The sequence below is a fragment of the Delphinapterus leucas genome, chromosome 19, assembly GCF_059928025.1.
Source record: "Delphinapterus leucas isolate spDelLeu-1000000601 "Yukka" chromosome 19, BTC_Dleu_Yukka2, whole genome shotgun sequence".
NCBI lineage: Eukaryota > Metazoa > Chordata > Mammalia > Artiodactyla > Monodontidae > Delphinapterus > Delphinapterus leucas.
The window spans coordinates 62879169-62896962 of NC_143147.1; the positions used below are offsets into that span (position 1 = coordinate 62879169).

Sequence of the window (17794 nt, forward strand, 5' to 3'; positions counted from 1 at the left end):
GGACAGAGAAGGAAGACAGAGGTCTGTGCCCTCAGCTGCCTTATGTGGACAGGAGCAGGAGAGCAGAGCAGGCCCACCCCCGGACCAGCTCCGACTTGGGGATGGAGAACCCCCTTCAGCCCCGGCGTGAGGGTTGGGCTTGGAGGAGCATGCCACACTGCAGCCACAGGGCCTGGAGAAAGGCAAGCAGGGTTGACCCGCTCTCGGATTCAGTGCAGAGACCGCATTCCCCATCCCCGCAGTCCTGCAGTCGGGGGGGTTCTGCCCCCGAGGCATCCCCCCGGTGGCTGGAGCGGGAGTGCTCTGTCCCCTGCCCTCTGGGGGCCAGCGCTCCGCAGGACTTCACAGAAGGAGTTCTGACAACCCCGTGCCTGGAGCCAAGCAGCAGTGGTTGCAGAGGAGCAGTTAGGCTGCATGTGGGGACTGGGTGACCAGTGAACAGTCGTGAGACGATCTGGGGCAGAGTGGGGGTCGGGGGCATGAGATGGGCCCCACCTCCTTTGACAAGAGTGAACAGCTGAGCTCAGTGAAGGCAGACCCCTGAGGCGCCCTTGCACTGGGATGATGGGTTTATTCCACACTCTTTGCTTGCATGCTAACAGAAGGGAGAGCTCAGGGTGGCCTGGGGTCCTCCAGGCTTAGGGAAGAGAATCGATCTCCCTCCCCCCTCTTTCCTGAGACCCTGTCACAGCCCAACTCCTCAGGTCTGTAGCCCCAGGCCCTGCCCCTTACAGCCTGGGCCACCCGCCGTGGGGTGCAGCCTCACCAGGGGCTGGGTCCGACTTGCATGTCGCCCACGTCCAGAGCACAGCGAAGATGAACTGGCTACACAGCACCCCTGCCACGTACACCAGGAAGATGTGGTCAGCAGCTTCAGTGCAGCTCCTCCTGGACCCCTTTACTCCTCTGGAGGCTTCTGTGTGGGGAGAGGCAGGAAAAGGAGGTGTACTTCAGGGCTCACCTGACATGCACGCTCTCCAGGAGCAGAAGGGTGAATCCCGGGAGGTGCCAGTCTGTATTTCTCCCTTCGTTAGAGTCACAACTAATGAATGTTTGGGTCTGGCCCATTCTAGGTCATCTTGAGTTGAAAAAACGTCCCACAAGAGAGGCTCTGCAAGGCAGAGGGTTATCCCAGGGAGTCTGAAGTCACCCGGGCCTTTAGGGAGGCTAACCCTGCTCCCTGCTCCAGACCTGCTGCTTCCAAGGGCAGCCGTGGTGGAACCCAGGGACAGTGGAGCCAGCAGAGTGGATGCAGGAACCTCTAAACAGCCTGGTAACCCGCAATCCCAGCCCACCAGCTCTGCCCCTAGGCCTCTTTCCTCAGCAGACCCCAAGGAACGGGCCCCAGGCCCTGCCCACCTTCAGGATTGGGCCCTGGGTTCCCACAGTCGTGCCGCTCCCCGCTCAGGACTGGGCCGGGGCTGCTCTCAGCCCTGAGGTTGCTGTGGGCCAGCAGCACGGACAGCAGCACGGCCTCCGTGGTGCTGAAGAGCAGCAGCAGCAGGGCAGTGACGTAGTGAACCGGGGAGGTGGGCAGGGAGGGGGCGACAGCAGGTGCGGGCAGAATGAGGTGGGCCCAGCACAAGGTGGTCCTGCCCCCGGCCAGGCGAGGGTGTGGGCCTTACTGAGCAGCGGGTTGCAGGAGGAGAAGCTGGGCAGGGCCTGAACCAGGGAGGAGTGGAAGACTAGGTAGCCCAGCAGCAGGGTCACCTTGTAGGCAACGCGCGCCGTCCGGAGGGGCAGCAGCGCCCCGCACAGGTCAGCCAACAGCAGTGCCTCCCCGGGTACCAAGAGCGCTATGATGGCCTTTAGCGCTGTGTTCTGCAGGCGCAACTGGAAGGACGAAGGTCGGGACTTTCCAGTGGGGGTTGCGCAGGGGTGGGCGGTAGAAGGGTGATGTCACGGCCTCTGGCTGTGCATCCTTGATGCCTCCATCAGCCCTCGGCAGCCACCTCCCAACTCACCGTCACCTGGAAGCAGGGCACCAGCTGCTGGGATGGGACTTGGGTTTTCAAATCCTGAACTACGTATTCCCTCTTGACACTCACCATCTCATTCACCACATGGGCCTGGAACTCCAGCTCCATCACTGAAGGGGTGGGGGTGAGAACGGTGAACTAGAAATACCCCTGCCCCCGCATCTCTCTTGCGAGTAGGGGCAGGGACAAGCTGGAGCCCAGGGATGCTGGAGCCCTGTGTTGGTTGCTGGGGGCAGACTTGGAAACTGGTCTGTACAAGGGCTTTCCAAACCGGATTTCGCAAGACCCCAAGTTTTCTCCAGTTAGAAGAAGGGCCTTATCAGATTCACAGGTGAATTTTCATTGTAAAAATAAATGCACCACTTCATGGAGGGGGACATGGTCACAGACTCATTCACCAGTATATCATCTCACACCTGAAATAATTAGGATTCATGGGGCGGCAGCTGTGGTATTTCCCAGAGGGGAGGGATGTAGGGAAGGATGGGACTTCGCCGCCGAGCTGGACGTCACCTGCTGAGCTTGTGGGATATTCACTGGGTGGCTACACCTTCGGGATGTTTCCAGGAATGAGCCCGCAGCAGCCTGAGCCTCTGGGCTTGACACAAGTGTGCAGTTCGGCCCTGGCTGCTGGGGGCATTGCTCTGGGGTAGCTGATGGGGGAGAAGAGAAGACTGGAGGGGGGCTACGGCCTAGAGCAGGGGAGGACTAGGAGGTGGGGCTGCTGTTTGAGTGGGAGGTGCCCGGTGAAAGCAGAAGGATCAGCTCCCCTAAGCCTGGGGGTGGACTGGTGTGAACACAGGCCCGGGACCCCTGTGTCAGGTGTTCGCTGGAGGCCAGAGGCTCCCCTCTCCCTTCATCTCCCAGCTCCTGTCCTGTCAGCACCAGTGTTGCCAAAAGCAAAGAAGCTGAGGCTGCAGTCGCTCTGGTCCCTGGGGAAGTGGAAAAGCTCAAAGTCACAGTTGGTCTCCGTGGTGAGGGCCAGGTAGAGCTCGATGTGGCCATCCCGGTCCACTCGGGCCTGTGGGCTCTGGCCCTGCCAGTTCACCCAGAGCCTGCAGAGGGAAAGGTACCACAGCCAGAGGCCCAGCTCCTCCTCAGAAGGGGGAGGAGGGGGAGACCCCAGCATATGCCCAGCTGCCATCCACTGCTCTCGGGGTTCCAGAAGGGGCACCATAAGGCATGGGAGTTGTGCCAGCGGTCTGGCAGGGCCACCAGGAGGGGGATATTCACTAAGAGGACCTCCCGGCCCTAGATGGGGAATAGCGAGGGCTATGCCTGCCTAGTTCCCGAGACAAGAACCCCCGCCTCACTTACACTTCCCGGATAGTGAGTCCTGGTGTCCAGAGAGAGTCCCGGGGCAGCGTGACTCTGCCCTGCCGGTGGCCAGGCGAGTGTCCAGCCAGGACTAGGGACACAAGGATGCTACTAAGGCTCCCACTCTCCGTATATACGTGCCCCTGGGCTTGGCAGGTTCTGTGCTGGGCTTACAGAGGTCTCCCTTCCTCAACCCCTGCCCCCACACTGGTGGTGGGTGCTCACCAGTGAAGCAGCATCGTGGAGGACACTGTGTACCGCAGGATGTCCTGGGGGAGGGGGGCAGCAGGTCACCTCGGGGGTGGGTACTATGTGACAAGAAGGAAGGAGGCCCCAGCACTCACTAGGCTGAGTCCTGTCCCATTCCTAGCTCAGCGCTTGGGCCCCCGAGTCCTCCACAGCCTGAGGACACTTACCACGTTAAACACGTTTGACACAAACACCTGCACGCCCACAAGCAGGGGCGCGCTTCCGTTCGGAATCTGGATGGTTTCCTGAACCTCCTGGGGTTGAGTTGAGGTTGAAGAAGGATGGCCAGTCTGAGGGATGGAGATCGAGGTCACCCAGTGCCCTGGGGCCCAAATCCCAAAGCTCAAGACCCTACGCTTTCTACCTGCCAACCGCTGACACGCTGGAGCCACAGTGGGGTTCTGAGCCTGAGGAAGGTGAGATGGATCAGGAGCCGCAGGGCCATTGGCAGCAGCTGCTCGGAGGGGCTGGACGGAGCAGCAGCGCCAAGCTACGACCTCCACTTCAGTCACTTCTCTGCGCGACTGGGCAGTTGGCTGGAGGCAGCTGTTCTGCGCACCAGCCCTGGAGCCTTGGACTTGGCACACCCCCACCCCAGGTTCAGCAAACACCTGAAGACAAAGCTCAGGACCCAGCCCCGCCCACCTAGCACCTGCCTATATGCTTCCCGGTCCTGCTCCATTTCCACCACCTGGAACCAAACATCACACTCAAGACCCATCAAGCAGACCAGGGAAGCGTGGGACCCCTGCCCAAACACACACACACTTTTCTCTGACACTGTCCTTCCAATCTGGCCAGGTGCAGCCTCTGTTTCCACCGCGGGCACCGCCTGGCTAAATACCCAGACCTTTACCAAAGTGCTCTGTGCTCAAAGACCTGAAGTGGGCACACCCTTGGGTTATCCTGCCTCTCCTCAAACACTGAACTAATTTCACGCAAAAAGCTTGGCTCAAGAACTCCGGGAGTGGGGCAAACCTGGGGACAGGTAGAGGCTAGCTCCTGACCAAAGCTCGGGGGCATTTTTGTTCGGGGCGGGATTCTCAGCCTGCCCCGGTCCAGCAGTGCCTTAGAACCGCTGCTGTGCGCCCCAGAGCAGGACTGACGGGTGTGCGGGTGACTTTCCTGGCCTGAGGATAAACCAAGCCCTTGGAGACCAGATCCCAGATAGCTGCAGTGAAGGAAGGAAACCCAAAGGCTGAAGGTGGGTAGGCACTGCTCTGGCTGGCATGACTCCAAGGGATCCCAGGGAGCTGGGAACAGGCAAGGACTCGCCACCCGCAGGCGCACGAACGCTACTAGGAACACACATAGTGTCCAAGTCTGTCATCGACCGGTTTATCGAGCGCGCTTAAACACTCAGCCCGCCTTTGTCGCGCTCACCGGCGGCTGCTGGTTCCCCGATCTATATACACCTGGCGCTTCCGCATGGCCACGTGCAAAGAGCCTTCGGTCGTCCCGCGCTCCCCAGCCTCAGTTAGGGATTTCTACACGGACTTTAACTCTGCCGCCTTCGGTGCGGGCCGCCCTCTTTCCTTGTAACTAAGCAGGGCACCCTGCCCTCATTTATCCGGAGCTCCCCTGTGAAGTCGTAGAGCCTCGCGAGATATGCGGAGACACGGCGCGCCAATGCACGCGGAATGGATTGCGTGTTTTATTAACAGATGAAACTCCCTCCACGATCCCCCGACCTCTGACTCCAATCTTTCAACACCCAAGTGTACTCCTTAAGTGCCTTCGGGTCACATTAACTGTCAAGATGGCTTTGGGAGCCTTTTGGTCCCGCCAGGACAGGCTGGGAACCGAGCTCGAGTACTGGCAGCTAAGAGGCGCCAGCGCAGGAGCAGAGGGCCCGGCTGCCTCGCTCACGTGCGTTACGTCGGTGGACTCGCGCTCCAGCATGCTGCCGTTGTGGGTGCCCTGGGCCGCGACGCACACGCGGCCGGAGGCTCTGCGCGGGGCGCGGCGCAACAGGCCCGCGCAGATCTTGCGGAAGCCCTTGCGGAAGTTCTTGGAGACGAGAGCGTAGACGATACGATTGACGCAGGAGTTGGAGTAGGAGACAAGGTGCGAGAGGATACGCAGCGCGTAGGTAGCGCGCGTAAGGGGGAAGCGGCCGAACCACACGCAGAGGATAAGCGCGTGGTGAGGCATCCAACAGAGGCAGAAGAGCGCGGCCACGATGATGATCATACGCGTCAACTTGCGCTTGGCGCGCCGGGCGCCCGAGCCGGCGGCCACCGGGTCGACGGCGCGCCAGAGGTAGCGCAGGGTGCGCGCGTAGGTCAGGCCGAGCACCAGCACGGGCAGCAGGTAGCTGAAGACAAAGGTGCAGAGGTCCATGGCGCGGCGGCGAGGCGCGCTCCACGCCGGGTGGCACACGGTCAGGTTGGCTAACCGTGACTGGCGGTAGTAACTCAGGTACGGCCCGGAAAAGAGCAGCGACAGCCCCCAGATGAGCCCGATGGCCGCCAGGGCGTTGCGAGGCGTGTGCAGCTCGCGGGGGTGCAGCGGGTAGCGGATGGCCAGATACCTGCGGGTCAGGCCAGAAAGGGAGACGTCTGGTGTGCCGGCGGATTCGCGGAGGCAGGGCCGGACCCCTCCACCTCGAGCCCCACGCTCACAGTCGAGAAATGTCTGTAGCGCACGGTAATACCGCACAAGCCCGGAGGGCGACACAGAGCATCCCGGACACCCTCAGCCGCGCCTACATGTGGGGCGGGACCCGGCAGCAGGAAAGGCCACTCATCTGCTCTTCCTGAGACTACGACCACAATCGGATTCCACCCGGGAGGGCACCCCGAAGATTAAACCGACTTTGGGGCTCCGGCAGGCTGTGATTACTCACCAGTGACGGTGACCGGAGAGGTAGGACCCAGGCGCCTTGAGGCCCTAGGAGACAGCCTGGAGACACTGTCAGGCAAGGTACCGCGAGGGAATTCTTTAGGGAAGCCGAAGTTCTATGGGTCCCATCAGTGCTCTCTTCTTGGAACCAACACACTTGGCATTCAGTGGAACTGGGAGGTATATGGGGAATGTGGCCTCACCTCGCTGCCTGTCCAGGGAAGGTTGGGAGGACGTGGGGACGGAGGGGGCCAGGGAGATACCAGGATTCCCTCCCTAGGAATCCCCCAGGTGTCCTTTCAAGCTTCAGCTTCCAGGGGGACCCTTGGGCCCGCTCCTCTCCTGCCCTTCCCCCCGGGCCTGTTGGTCAGGTTGTGGGACCGAGCTAGGGAGCTTCGGGCATGCTTGCTCGGAGTTTGGCATGGGCCCTCACGAAGGACCCAAATTCTGCAGTCCGCACCAGAGTCGGCTGTGCAGAACAAACTGTGGCTTGGAGGCCAGCGAGGTGGAGGCGCCCGAGTTTGACGCCAGGAGACAGGCCAATGGCTTCACGCACAGGATTACTGGATGGGCAACTCTGAGCAAATCACTTACAAACTCGGTTTGGTCTGTAAATTGGGCACAGTAATCCCTCCCATCCCAGCCTCCCAGGGGCATTGAGCTTCAGAGGAGACCCAGCCCGGGGAAAAACGCTTTGCACCCAGAAACGTTGTGCTTTGTCAGATGCCAGTGGCGCTGGAGAGCTGAGGTCTCCAGCCTGAAGCCCCTGAGGATGCACCTAACAGAGAGACACGGAGGTCTCCCATTCTTACTCTTCCTTTTCCTCTTACACGCCTGCTTGTCTTTCACTCCTTCCTGCTTCCCTTGCCTTCCTAGTGTTCTTTTCTACTTTCTACACATCCCTCCTTGACGCTCAAGTCCAGCCCCCTTCTCCAGCCACAGCCTGCCTGCCAGCTCACCTGTCCAGGGAGACGGCAGCCAGTGTGAAGCTGCTGGCATGCATGGTGAGGAAGATGAGGACGTACACCGCCTTGCAGAGCAGCGAGCCGAACACCCAGTCGTCCAGGGTGTGGATGGTGGCCTGGAAGGGCACGCAGCACACGATGAAACACAAGTCGGCCACGCCCAGGTTGCGGATGAACAGATTAGTGGTGCTGACCGCCTGGCCACCATGAAGCAGCACGGCCAGCACCAGTGAGTTGCCTATGGTGCCCACGTGGAAGATGAGCGCAAATAGCATGGGCACGATGACCGCCTCAGGCTGCCAGCTACCCCGGCCGCCCGCCTCGTTCGTGTCCTCGGTGTCCAGGCCACCCGAGCCATTCATAGTGCCGCCGCACCGGGGCTGCCCCGACTTCTGCAGCCGTCTGCGTCCTGGCGAGCGCTCAGCTCCGGCGGCTTCAGCCGCTGCAGCGCCCAGAGCGACTCGGCGGAGCTGCGGGCGGAGTGAGTCTCGCTGAGGCTGGGGCAGGAGAAGCGGGTGCGCTGGGGACAGGGGAAGGAGCGAGCAGCCGAAGGGTGGGGTGTTCCCCCTGGCGGCCGGCCGCGCTGGGGGAAGGGCTGTCCAGTGGTCTCGGCGCGCCCCGGCCAAGGCACAGGCTGCCCACCCTTGGGGCGGAGGGCCGCGCCAGTGTCTGTTCCCCGGCCCTCCGGCGTCGTCGGCGCGCTCCAGCCTCCGACTCCGGGCTGTGCCGGGCTGAGCAGCGAACCGACCTCCGGGGCAGACGCCGGAGTGGTGGAGGGACCGCCTGCCGGGAGCGCTCGCCCGCTACCCCGTGCGCCTCGGCACTTCCCTGCAGCCTGGCGGGCGCGCCAGACCTCCTGGGGCAGGCTGGGGGGCGTCCTCGATAGAGTTCCAGGTGGCCCCTAAAGCGTGGGGTGGGAGTGATGAAGGGCGGAGGCGGATGGGAGTGCTGCCGTTTTCCAGAACTGCAGAGTGGGACGGCCCTGCCATGTGCCCCACGCCTCTTCCCACTTCTAATTCCCAGGAACAGCGGTGGGGATGGTGGAAGGATTTCATTCCCTTCTTTCCCTCACTGAGCGTCTCCCCCTCCAATTCAGTCCGGTAAAAATTTATTGAGCATCTGCTGTGTGTCAGGCTCTGTTCCTGGCGCCGTGGCTCGGTTTCCCCAATATTACAATATGGGCTAATAACGCCTTCTCAGAGGGCTCTGGTGAGAATGGAATGAGATGTGTGTGAGAGACCTGAGGCCAGTTGGTAGACTCTGGAAGAATCCAACTCTTCTTCTTTTTCTCCTTACCCTATTCAGATATCCAACAAGGGGAAACTTAAAGGAAATACAAAACAGCAGAGGACCATGCATCAGGAGCATTTTCCTAGATAGCCAGGAGGGTGTTTAGGTTGCAAAAAAAACAACTTAAATATTTGTTTCTGATTTTGACATACTAGGCATCAAACTTCCGTGACCCAGAATCATCACTGTTTCTATATAATTTTAAAACTGGGTTTGAACATCACTACCTTCTGTAGCTTGACCTCTGCTTCTCCTTTCCTTGCCCTGTTCCTTGAGTCCTAGTCAAAAACATTCTTTTTCCGCTTTCCCCTCCAGGATCTCAGCCTCAGGAGCCCAGCTACCTGCTCCTCTTGGTAAGGAAACCTTATTCACAGCTCTGCCCTGCCTGCTTATTCACTGAATAGGAAGATAATAACCATTCATGTTTCTGAGATGCTTGCCATTCATTTATTGAATACACGTTTATAAAGCACCTACTCCTTTCCAGGCACTGTTCTAGGTCCTTGGGATTTACCAGTGAGCCCTACACAGATCAAGGCCCTTCATGAGCTTCCTTTCTAGCAGGGAAGAGACAAATATAACTCAAGTTATCAATCAATTACCAGTACTTGCAGGAAAAGTAAATCACGGTGAGGGAATGGGGAGTACTGGAGTGGTGGTGATGGTGCAATTTTAAATGGGGTGGTCAAGCAGACCTCATTAGGAAGGTGACATTTGAGCAAAGAGTTGAAGGAGCTAGCCTATCAGATAGACAAGGGAAGTGCATTCCAGATAGAACAGCCAGTGCAAAGGCCCTAAAGCAGGAGTGTGCCCGTGTCCCTAAGCAAGGAGGGTGGTATGGCTTGAGCTGAATGAACAAGAAGGAGATTGGCACGAGAGAAGGTGAGAGGCATAGCATGTAGGACTTTTTTCCATTGCAAGGAAGTCTTCTAGTCTGACTAAAAAGAGGAGCCATTGCAGACTTTTGACTAGAGGACTAACATCACCTGACTTGCTTTTTTAAAAAAAGCTTTATTGAAATATAATTCACATACCATACAATTTACGCACATAAAATGTTCATTTGTTTCTTAGTATATTCACAGAGTTATGCAACCATCACCACAATCGATTTTAGGATGTTTTTGTTCCTGCCTCCCACCCCTAGCCCTACACAACCACTCTTTGTCTCTATAGATTTGCCTATTCTGGACATTTTATATAAATGGAGTCATACGATATGTGGCCTTCTGTGTATACCTTCTTTCACTTAGCCTAATGATTTCAAGATTCATCGACAACGTAGCATGTATCAGTACTCCATTCCTTTTTATGGCCAAATAATATTCCATTGTATGATAATCACATTTTGTTTATCAAATTCATTTGTTGATAGACATTTGGGAGACTTACTTTTTTAAAAATTATTTTTAATTTTTGGTAAAATATACAAAACACAGTTTGCCACCTTAAACATTTTAAGTGTATAGTTCAGTAGTGTTAAGTATATTCACATTGGTGTGCAACCAATCTCGAGAACTTTTTGATCTTGCAAAACTGACAGCCTATACCCATTAAACAATAACTCTCCATTTCCCCTGCCTTTAGCCCCCAGCAACCAATCATTCTACTTTCTATGAATTTGACTACACTAGATACCTTATATTAGTGGAATCATACCATATCTTTTCGTAACTGGCTTACTTAGCACAATATTTCCAAGCTTCAATCATGTTGTAGCATGTGTCAGAATTTCCTTCCCTTTTAAGGCTGAATAATATTCCACTGTATGGACAGACCATATTTTGCTTATCCCTGAGGGCCGCTGGGTTGCTTCCATCTCTTGGCTATTGTGAATAATGCTACTATAAACGTGGGTGTACAAATAACTCTTCAAGACCCTGCTTTCAATCCTTTTGGATATATACCCAGAAGTGAAATTGCTGGATCATATGGCAATTCTTTTGTCTTCCACTGTGGATGTACCATTTTATATTTGCACCAAAAGTGCACCAAGGTTACAACTTCTCCACATCCTCGCCAATACATGTTATTTTCTGTTATTATTATCCTTTTAATAGTAGCCACCTTAATGGGTGTGAGGTGATCACTCATTGTGGTTTTGATTTGCATTTCCCTAATGATTAGTGCAGACTTACTTTAAAAATGCACCATTTAATTTAGTCTTCATAACCACCCTAATTGGTCATCCCCATTCACAGATGAGGGAAAAGGTTTAGAGGGAGATTATTTGCCCAACATCTCCCAACCAGTAATGGCAGAGGCAGAATTGGAGCTGCAGAGATCAGACTACAGAGCTCGCAGTGCCGTATTGCAGAGGAAAGATTCATGGTATCCCTCGCTTCAGCACTTCTCACTCCGCGGACTGCTCGACCGGAAGTCCAGGGAAAGGCACCGATCCCCATCCATTAGGGAAAGTCCCTGCACTATGGTCGGCTCCAAAGGAAAGCGCAGACAGAGGCGGTTCCTCCCAGGCGTGGTGTTTCGTTGCGTAGGGTGGGAACCCCATCTCCGGAGCCCCCGGGGAGGTAGACACTCCGAAATCCAAAGGTCTTAGCCAACTGCACCCGCTCTCTGTGCGCGGGACGTGAGCCGGATCCCCCGTGCAGGGATGCAGGAGGTGTGGGAGGGGGACATCTCCGGATCCTCCACCCTTGGTGGATGGGAAGTAGGATTGCCCCCAGGAGACCTCAGCAGTTACGGCGTCCGCGAACTTCCGGGCCCTCAGCCTAGCCCACCACCGTTTGAGACCTGGAAGCCTAGCCCACGCGCAGGCGCACTCCAACAAGTGGCCGCTGCCTGCGGGCAGGGCCGTCGGCGGCGGAGTCCGCCGGTATCCCGTCAGCCCGTCCGAGCCGGCTCCGCTCTCTCTCTCTCTCTCTCTCTCTCTCTCTCTCTCCCCGGTCGTCCCGCCTTCTCTATCCCGTCCTGCTCTGCGGCGCAGGGGCAAGATGGCTGCTGAGAAACAGGTTCCTGCAGGCGGCGGTGGTAGCAGCAGCGGCGGTAGCGGTGGTGGACGCGGTGCCGGAGGAGAGGAAAATAAGGAAAACGAACGGCCTTCAGCTGGATCGAAGGCAAACAAAGAATTCGGAGATAGCCTGAGTTTGGAGAGTATCCTACAGTAATCGGGCCTAACTCGCAATGACTACGTGTCGATCTGGCGGGCCGGGGGCGGGAGAGGCGGCGGGTTGCGGCACGACCTGGGCAGGAGAGGCCGAAGGTTGCAGTTTCTCTCGCTTCTACTTTTTGGCACTTAAGAGTTTCAGGGTCTGGTTTTCGACTGGCCTTTCCTCGCATCTTCTTTGTCTTCCAGTCTGGGGAACGTCCTCTTCTTTCAAGCGGCACCGGAATATTGGGCAGTTTTCTTCAGTTTCCCCGCAGTTGCTCAGTTGGAGGGCTGGTGATGGGGCTGACACTGGCCACTCTGGTGAACTACTGCCTTGGCAACTGGGGCCACTGAACTGGGGAGTGGAAACTGCAGTCTTGACCTTTTGGCCTAATACTTCTTTCTGACAACTGTCGGGGAATGGATAATAAAAATTACAGTTTGATGCTTTGGAAATGGAGGCAAAAGTTACGTGTTGTAAGGGAAAGCTTATTGCCCATTTTGAATATAAATCATTGTAGGTTGTTAACATTACTTGTATAGCTTTTTTAATAGGTCTGTAGACCTTTTATCTTGTTGAGAGTCATTCAGATGAATCGGTTTCTAGTTTTCATCAGAGTGTACCACAATTGAGTGTTGATGACATTAGTTTGTGGCTTTTTGAAATGAATAAGTAGTGGAGAAAATGTAGGTGAATTTCTGAAATAATGCATTTAGCTTGACATCTTAATACAGTGAAGTTTTCAGGAGATTGGAGTTTTACTTTTTGAACTGGTGGTATCCTTTCAAATGGATGTTAGAACGCCTTGATTTTACTGCACACCTTATATATGTTTGTCCCTTTTTAGTTATTGAAATAGCCCTTTTATTGTTCAGTGTTTTAAAATACATCTGTAAAGAAGCATTGAGGAAACTTTAAAAGAAAACTAAAATTGTAGACAAAGGTCGTTGGACTTCCTGAAGCTTGGGACATAATCTTAAAATATTTTAAGGTTCTTAAAAAGGAGAGTTTGCTCAAGGCTTTTTTTTTAAAAAAAAGAAAAACTAGTATTTTAATGCAAACTGTGGTCTGCTTTGGTTGGCATGTGCTCACCATAGGCACATGCAGCATCACAGCTGTTAAGGAAAGTCAGATTTGGCAGATGTAGGAGGTTATGCAAATAGAGGAGTAGTACACGTCATTTATAACCTGAATCTGCTAAAATGAGTAAAACATTGGGTCCAGGTGTAAATCACTGGGAACCACCCCAGATGTAGTCAGTATTTAGAATCCAGCAGCTTTAGCTGTTGGGTCTCATTAATCCTCAATGGCTAATGATGCCCTCCTTTTTTAGTTTGAAAGTAGTAACAGTTCAGGCAGTCAACTTTTCTACATGCTTAGCCCTGGTCCTGTCCTATGATAAGAGAGCTATTGAAAATGCTTACCAGAGATTTCACTAATGTACTAAGTGTTTCAGACATGTTTAATGTGCTGTGATTTGATACAGATGTAGACCAATAGTACTAATATAGATGAATGTTTTGAGTTATTTGGATTCTCGGCACTGTAAGCTTTTCCTTAATCTTGGCTCTAGTTCTTCAGATTATTAAGGAATCCCAGCAGCAGCATGGTTTACGGCATGGAGATTTTCAGAGGTACAGGTTAGTATCATGTGCAAGATACGTACAAATCTCTGGAATTTTCAAATTTGGTTTGCTCTTTTACTATCCTACTTATTCTGCTGTACCAGAAAGTATACCTAGGAAGTCTAGTTCTTAACTTGTGTTGAATTCTCAAGAAGATACTTAATTTTCAAATTTAAAAGGAGCCAATCTTTTTATCCATTTTGTCTCAGTATTGCAGATAACATTGGAGGCTTCTGCTGAAAATAAGTTATGGTAATCTTTTTTCTTTTAAACTTGACTGTATTGTAGGATCTGGGTTACATTCCAGCTGTTGGCAATCGCTGTTCTGATTTCCATTGTTACAGTTTTGCTTTTTTCAGAACATAGCCTTTTGTGTCTAGATTCTCTCACCTAATAGATACTGCTCAGTAGTATTCCATTGCAGGGATGAACCGCAGTCTGCTTTTGTTCCCCAGTTGAATGGCTACTGGTTGACTCCGATTTTTGTTTTTGCTTTTTCTAGTTATTGTTAATTGTTTTCAATGTTACATTTTTAATTAGATTTTTTGGTGGTAAAATATTCATAACATAAAAATGACTTTGATGTGTACCTTTTAGTACGTTTTTATGTCTTTTAGTACATAAATATATTTGTATGTATGTGCCTACCAAGTAGTATTTTTGTTCTTCTAGTCTCTTTCTATGCATTCTTTTCATAAGTTTGCTCATATCGTATATACAACTTTGTTTTCCGCTTTTTTGCCTAACGTTGTATGTATTTCTCCATGCCTATAAAAATGTTCCATACACGTGATTTTTATTAGTTGCATTATAACTCAGTATATAGGCCTACCATAATTTATTTACCTATTCCCCCAAGTTGGTTATTTATATCGTAGCCAGTTTTGTAGGTTTAAAAATATTGTTCCCGTGAATCTCTGTTCATACCTTTTTGTATTTCTGATCATTTCTTTAGCATAGAGTAGTATAGAAATAGACGGTCGGTTCAGGGAGTATGAACATTTTTAAGGATCTTGATAAATGTATCCATATTGCCAGAAAATTTTTACCGATTTATATTTCTACTCATAATGTGTGAGTGTCCCATTTGATTTTTATGTGAAAGGGTAAGTGATAATTAAAGCATAATTATGAATCGAGGGAAAAGATCTAGTTCATAGATTCGTTCAGACTATTATTTCTTCTTTTTAATAACCTGTGCTCTGGTAGCTTTTTTATTTTAATACATTTATTTATTTATTTTTGGCTGTGTTGGGTCTTCATTGCTGCACTCGGGCTTTCTCTGGTTGCAGCGAGTGGGGGCTACTCTGCATTGTGGTGCGTGGGCTTCTCATTGCGGTGGCTTCTCTTGTTGCGGAGCACGGGCTCTAGTCACACAGGCTTCAGTAGTTGCAGCATGTGGGCTCAGTAGTTGTGGCTCATGGGCTCTAGAGTGCAGGCTCAGTGGTTGTGGTGCACAGGCTTCGTTGCTCCGCGGCATGTGGGATCTTCCCGGACCAGGGCTCGAACCCGTGTGCCCTGAATTGGGAGGCGGATTCTTAACCACTGCGCCACCAGGGAAGTCCGCTCTGGTAGCTTTAAGACTGAGATTTTGAAGTACCATTTAATATCATTTTGCATTGTAAATTTTATGCTATATTATTTGATTAAGGGTGGTAAAATTTTACATGTACTTTTACACAATTTAGTCAAAATACATTTATTGCACATCTATATGTTAGGCACTGTGCTATGACATTGGGGGAAACTTGAAAATAAAGTCATCTTTGCACTAAAGGAGTTTATATTAGTGAGATAGACATATTAAGAACATAATATAATGCCCTCATATTGTAGTAGAAGTAAGAATAAAAAGTTGCATGAGTACAGAAGAGAGAGGCTTGGCATAGAGGTGATGTTTATAGTTTTCTTATTGATATCCTAATTAACCTCCTCATTTTTCTTCAAATATGCTTGCAGTTTCTTTCTCCACGTCTTCATTGTCATCACAGTCTCCCTCAGGATGCCCCTTCTTCCCTTTTACATCCATCAGAATCCTACTCATTCTTTCGAAACCCACCATAAGTCCACTCCAGCAAAGTGGGTTAACAAGAAGAGAATGATTACTTGTGTCCTATACCTTCAATTTGACATTGGCCTTGTTTTTTTTGGTTGCCATTCTATCTGCATGATTCTCTCCAACTAGAGTATGGGTTCTTTGAGAATGGGTACTGTGTCCTTGTCTCTTCATGTTTTCTGTGATACCAGTCATATTGCTTGCAAGTTTCCATTCAGTAAATGTTTGCAAGAGGATGGTGGTATCTATAGCAACCATAAGTAGAATACCCCGAACTTTTGACCTTACCTTATTGTAGAATTTACTACTGAAAGTATTATCAGCTTGGCCGAATGATTTTTGGTTGTGGTTTCCTACAGAGGCTACTGTTCCCGTAGACAAAGACGTCTTCGGAAAACGCTCAACTTCAAGATGGGGAACAGACACAAATTCACAGGGAAAAAAGTAACTGAAGATCTTCTGACTGATAACAGGTATTGACTGCTCAGTGCTAAGTGCTGAATGCATCTTGCTAATACATTTATTGAACAATTACAGCGTGACAGGTGTTGTGTCAGACTCTTAGTTATTTCACGTGATCCTGTGGGATAGACATCTTTACTACTGTGTTATAAAATGAGGAGACTGAGCCTCAGAGAGACTCTCTAACTTGTTCAGGAGCTGTGGCAGAATGGCAAATGTTGAAGTCAGCGATTAGACTCTAACTGGTTATTAGGTAAGGTTTCTAGAACGCAAATCTCAATGTCTGAGTACTTACTTAAATCATTATGTCTTAAGCGAAATCTGGCCATGTGTAAATTATTACAGAAGAGTTTTGTATTTCAGTGCTCAATGCATTCATGCTTAACATGGCAGGATTACTCTATGAAAGCAATATGTATTAAAAGTCTATGGGTCAGTTCCTCAGACTTTGACCTGTGAGCCAAAATGGTCTTCCTGCCACCTGTTTATTGTAAATAAAGTTGGAACACAGCCACACCATTTATTTAGATACTGCTTACGGCTGCTTTTGTGCTACAGTAGCAGAGTAGTTGTGACAGAGACCATAGGGCCTATAAAGCCTAAAATACTTACTGTTGGGCCCTTTATGAAAAAAGTTTGCTGCCCCCTGGTCTGGTATGTGGCCAGAACTGAGTTAGACACCGTATTGGATGTAGAAGAGTTGGGGAGGCATAGTTATTGAACCTCATTGACTCTGATATTGTTGAGAGATATTGGTTGAGTACAGAACAGGGAGCACTACAAGACAGCAAAACTTCTATATTGTGTGTAATTTACTCATAAGAATTCTGAAGTCTTGGAAGGGAGAAGTTAGTTTGGGGGTTCTTGATGGGGAAGCCAGGAAGCCTGCATGGAGGAGGCTGGACCTTTAAGGGTTTGTGAGAGGAAAAGACATTCTGTGTTCAGGGAAACAGCATGCCATGGTGTCTTTGAATGCAGTGTACGAACTGTAATGCCCTGGGCAGTTGTTAGCTACTGCTCAGGCAGCGAAGAGGCTCGGAGCTTGGTGTATGAGACACGGTCAGAAAACTAGAGCATGATGGGATGAAGCAGGATGGATTGATTAAATCCGATGAGATCAAGTTAGGAAGAGCTTATAACAGTGAGACCAGGCTAAGCTACAGTTAAAGGAAGATGAATCAAGGCAGTAGTTTAAAGAAAGATTCACCATAATAATAATAAAGTAGCTAACTTATATAGCAGTTAGTAAGTGCCAGGCTCTGGTCTAAGTGTGTTATATGTATTACTGCGTGGGAGAGTGAAGCACAGAAAGGGTTAGTATTTTGCCCAAAGTCATACAGCTAGTGAGTGGTGGCACTGAGATTCCAATCCAGGCTCTTAACCACTTCAGTATACTGCCTTTCTTTGCACAGCGAAAGAAACCATCAACAAAATGAACAGGCAACCTATTAAATGGCAGAAGATACTTCCAAATGACATGTCCGATGAGGGGTTAATATCCAAAATATATAAAGAACTCATAATCAAAAAAACAATTCGATTAAAAAATGGGCAGAGGATCTGAATAGAAATTTTTCCAAGGAAGTTATATAGATGGCCATCAGGCACCTGAAAAGATGCTCCACATCACTAGTTGTCAGGGAAATGCAAATCAGAACCACGATGAGATATCACCTCGCACCTGTCGGCATAGCTGTTATCAAAAAGACAAGAAATAACAAGTGTTGGTGAGGATGTGGAGAGAAGGGAGCCCTCGTGCACTGTTGGTGGGAGTGTAAATTGGTGCGGTCACTATGGAAAACAGTACAGAGGTTCCTCCGAAAATTAAAAATAGAACTATATGACTCAGCAATTCCACTTCTGGGTATTTATCTGAAAAACACTCCCAAAAACACGAATT

The 17794-nt window shown here is 51.1% G+C and overlaps 3 protein-coding genes across 4 annotated transcripts in view; 1 reads left to right on the forward strand and 2 right to left on the reverse strand.

Moving 5' to 3' along the window:
* Nucleotides 1-377: 377 nt before the first annotated feature.
* ZACN (zinc activated ion channel) lies at nt 378-4007 on the reverse strand. The gene is given in 10 exon segments (XM_089901666.1): nt 378-916; nt 1360-1523; nt 1628-1833; nt 1965-2089; nt 2865-3034; nt 3297-3404; nt 3522-3565; nt 3713-3802; nt 3804-3837; nt 3899-4007. Coding segments are annotated over 10 exon segments (1221 nt in total). The 5' UTR covers nt 3991-4007; the 3' UTR covers nt 378-728.
* A 1162-nt stretch (nt 4008-5169) lies between these two features.
* GALR2 (galanin receptor 2) lies at nt 5170-8227 on the reverse strand. The gene is made up of 2 exons (XM_022589888.3): nt 7349-8227; nt 5170-6078 (listed from the first exon to the last, which is right to left on the reverse strand). The coding sequence occupies exons 1-2, from the start codon at nt 7714-7716 to the stop codon at nt 5253-5255; spliced, it is 1194 nt and encodes a 397-aa protein (XP_022445596.2). The 5' UTR covers nt 7717-8227; the 3' UTR covers nt 5170-5252.
* Nucleotides 8228-11557: 3330 nt separating this feature from the next.
* SRP68 (signal recognition particle 68) overlaps nt 11558-17794 on the forward strand; it is a 29791-nt gene continuing 23554 nt past the window's right edge. The window contains exons 1-3 of one of the 2 annotated variants that reach the window (XM_089901662.1): nt 11558-11755; nt 13325-13391; nt 15792-15905. In XM_089901662.1, coding sequence (XP_089757788.1) covers nt 11596-11755; nt 13325-13391; nt 15792-15905 — 341 coding nt within the window. In that variant the 5' untranslated portion in view covers nt 11558-11595. The remainder of the gene's footprint in view (nt 11756-13324; nt 13392-15791; nt 15906-17794) is intronic. The other variant, XM_022589539.2, reaches the window with a different exon arrangement.

Excerpts from the sequence above, each read along its gene's own strand:
- GALR2 (XM_022589888.3), bottom strand. The coding sequence starts at position 7,716 with ATGAATGGCTCGGGTGGCCTGGACACCGAGGACACGAACGAGGCGGGC. Across the intron at positions 6,079-7,348 it reads GCTGCCGTCTCCCTGGACAG|GTATCTGGCCATCCGCTACC; the intron begins GTGAGCTGGCAG and ends CCTGACCCGCAG.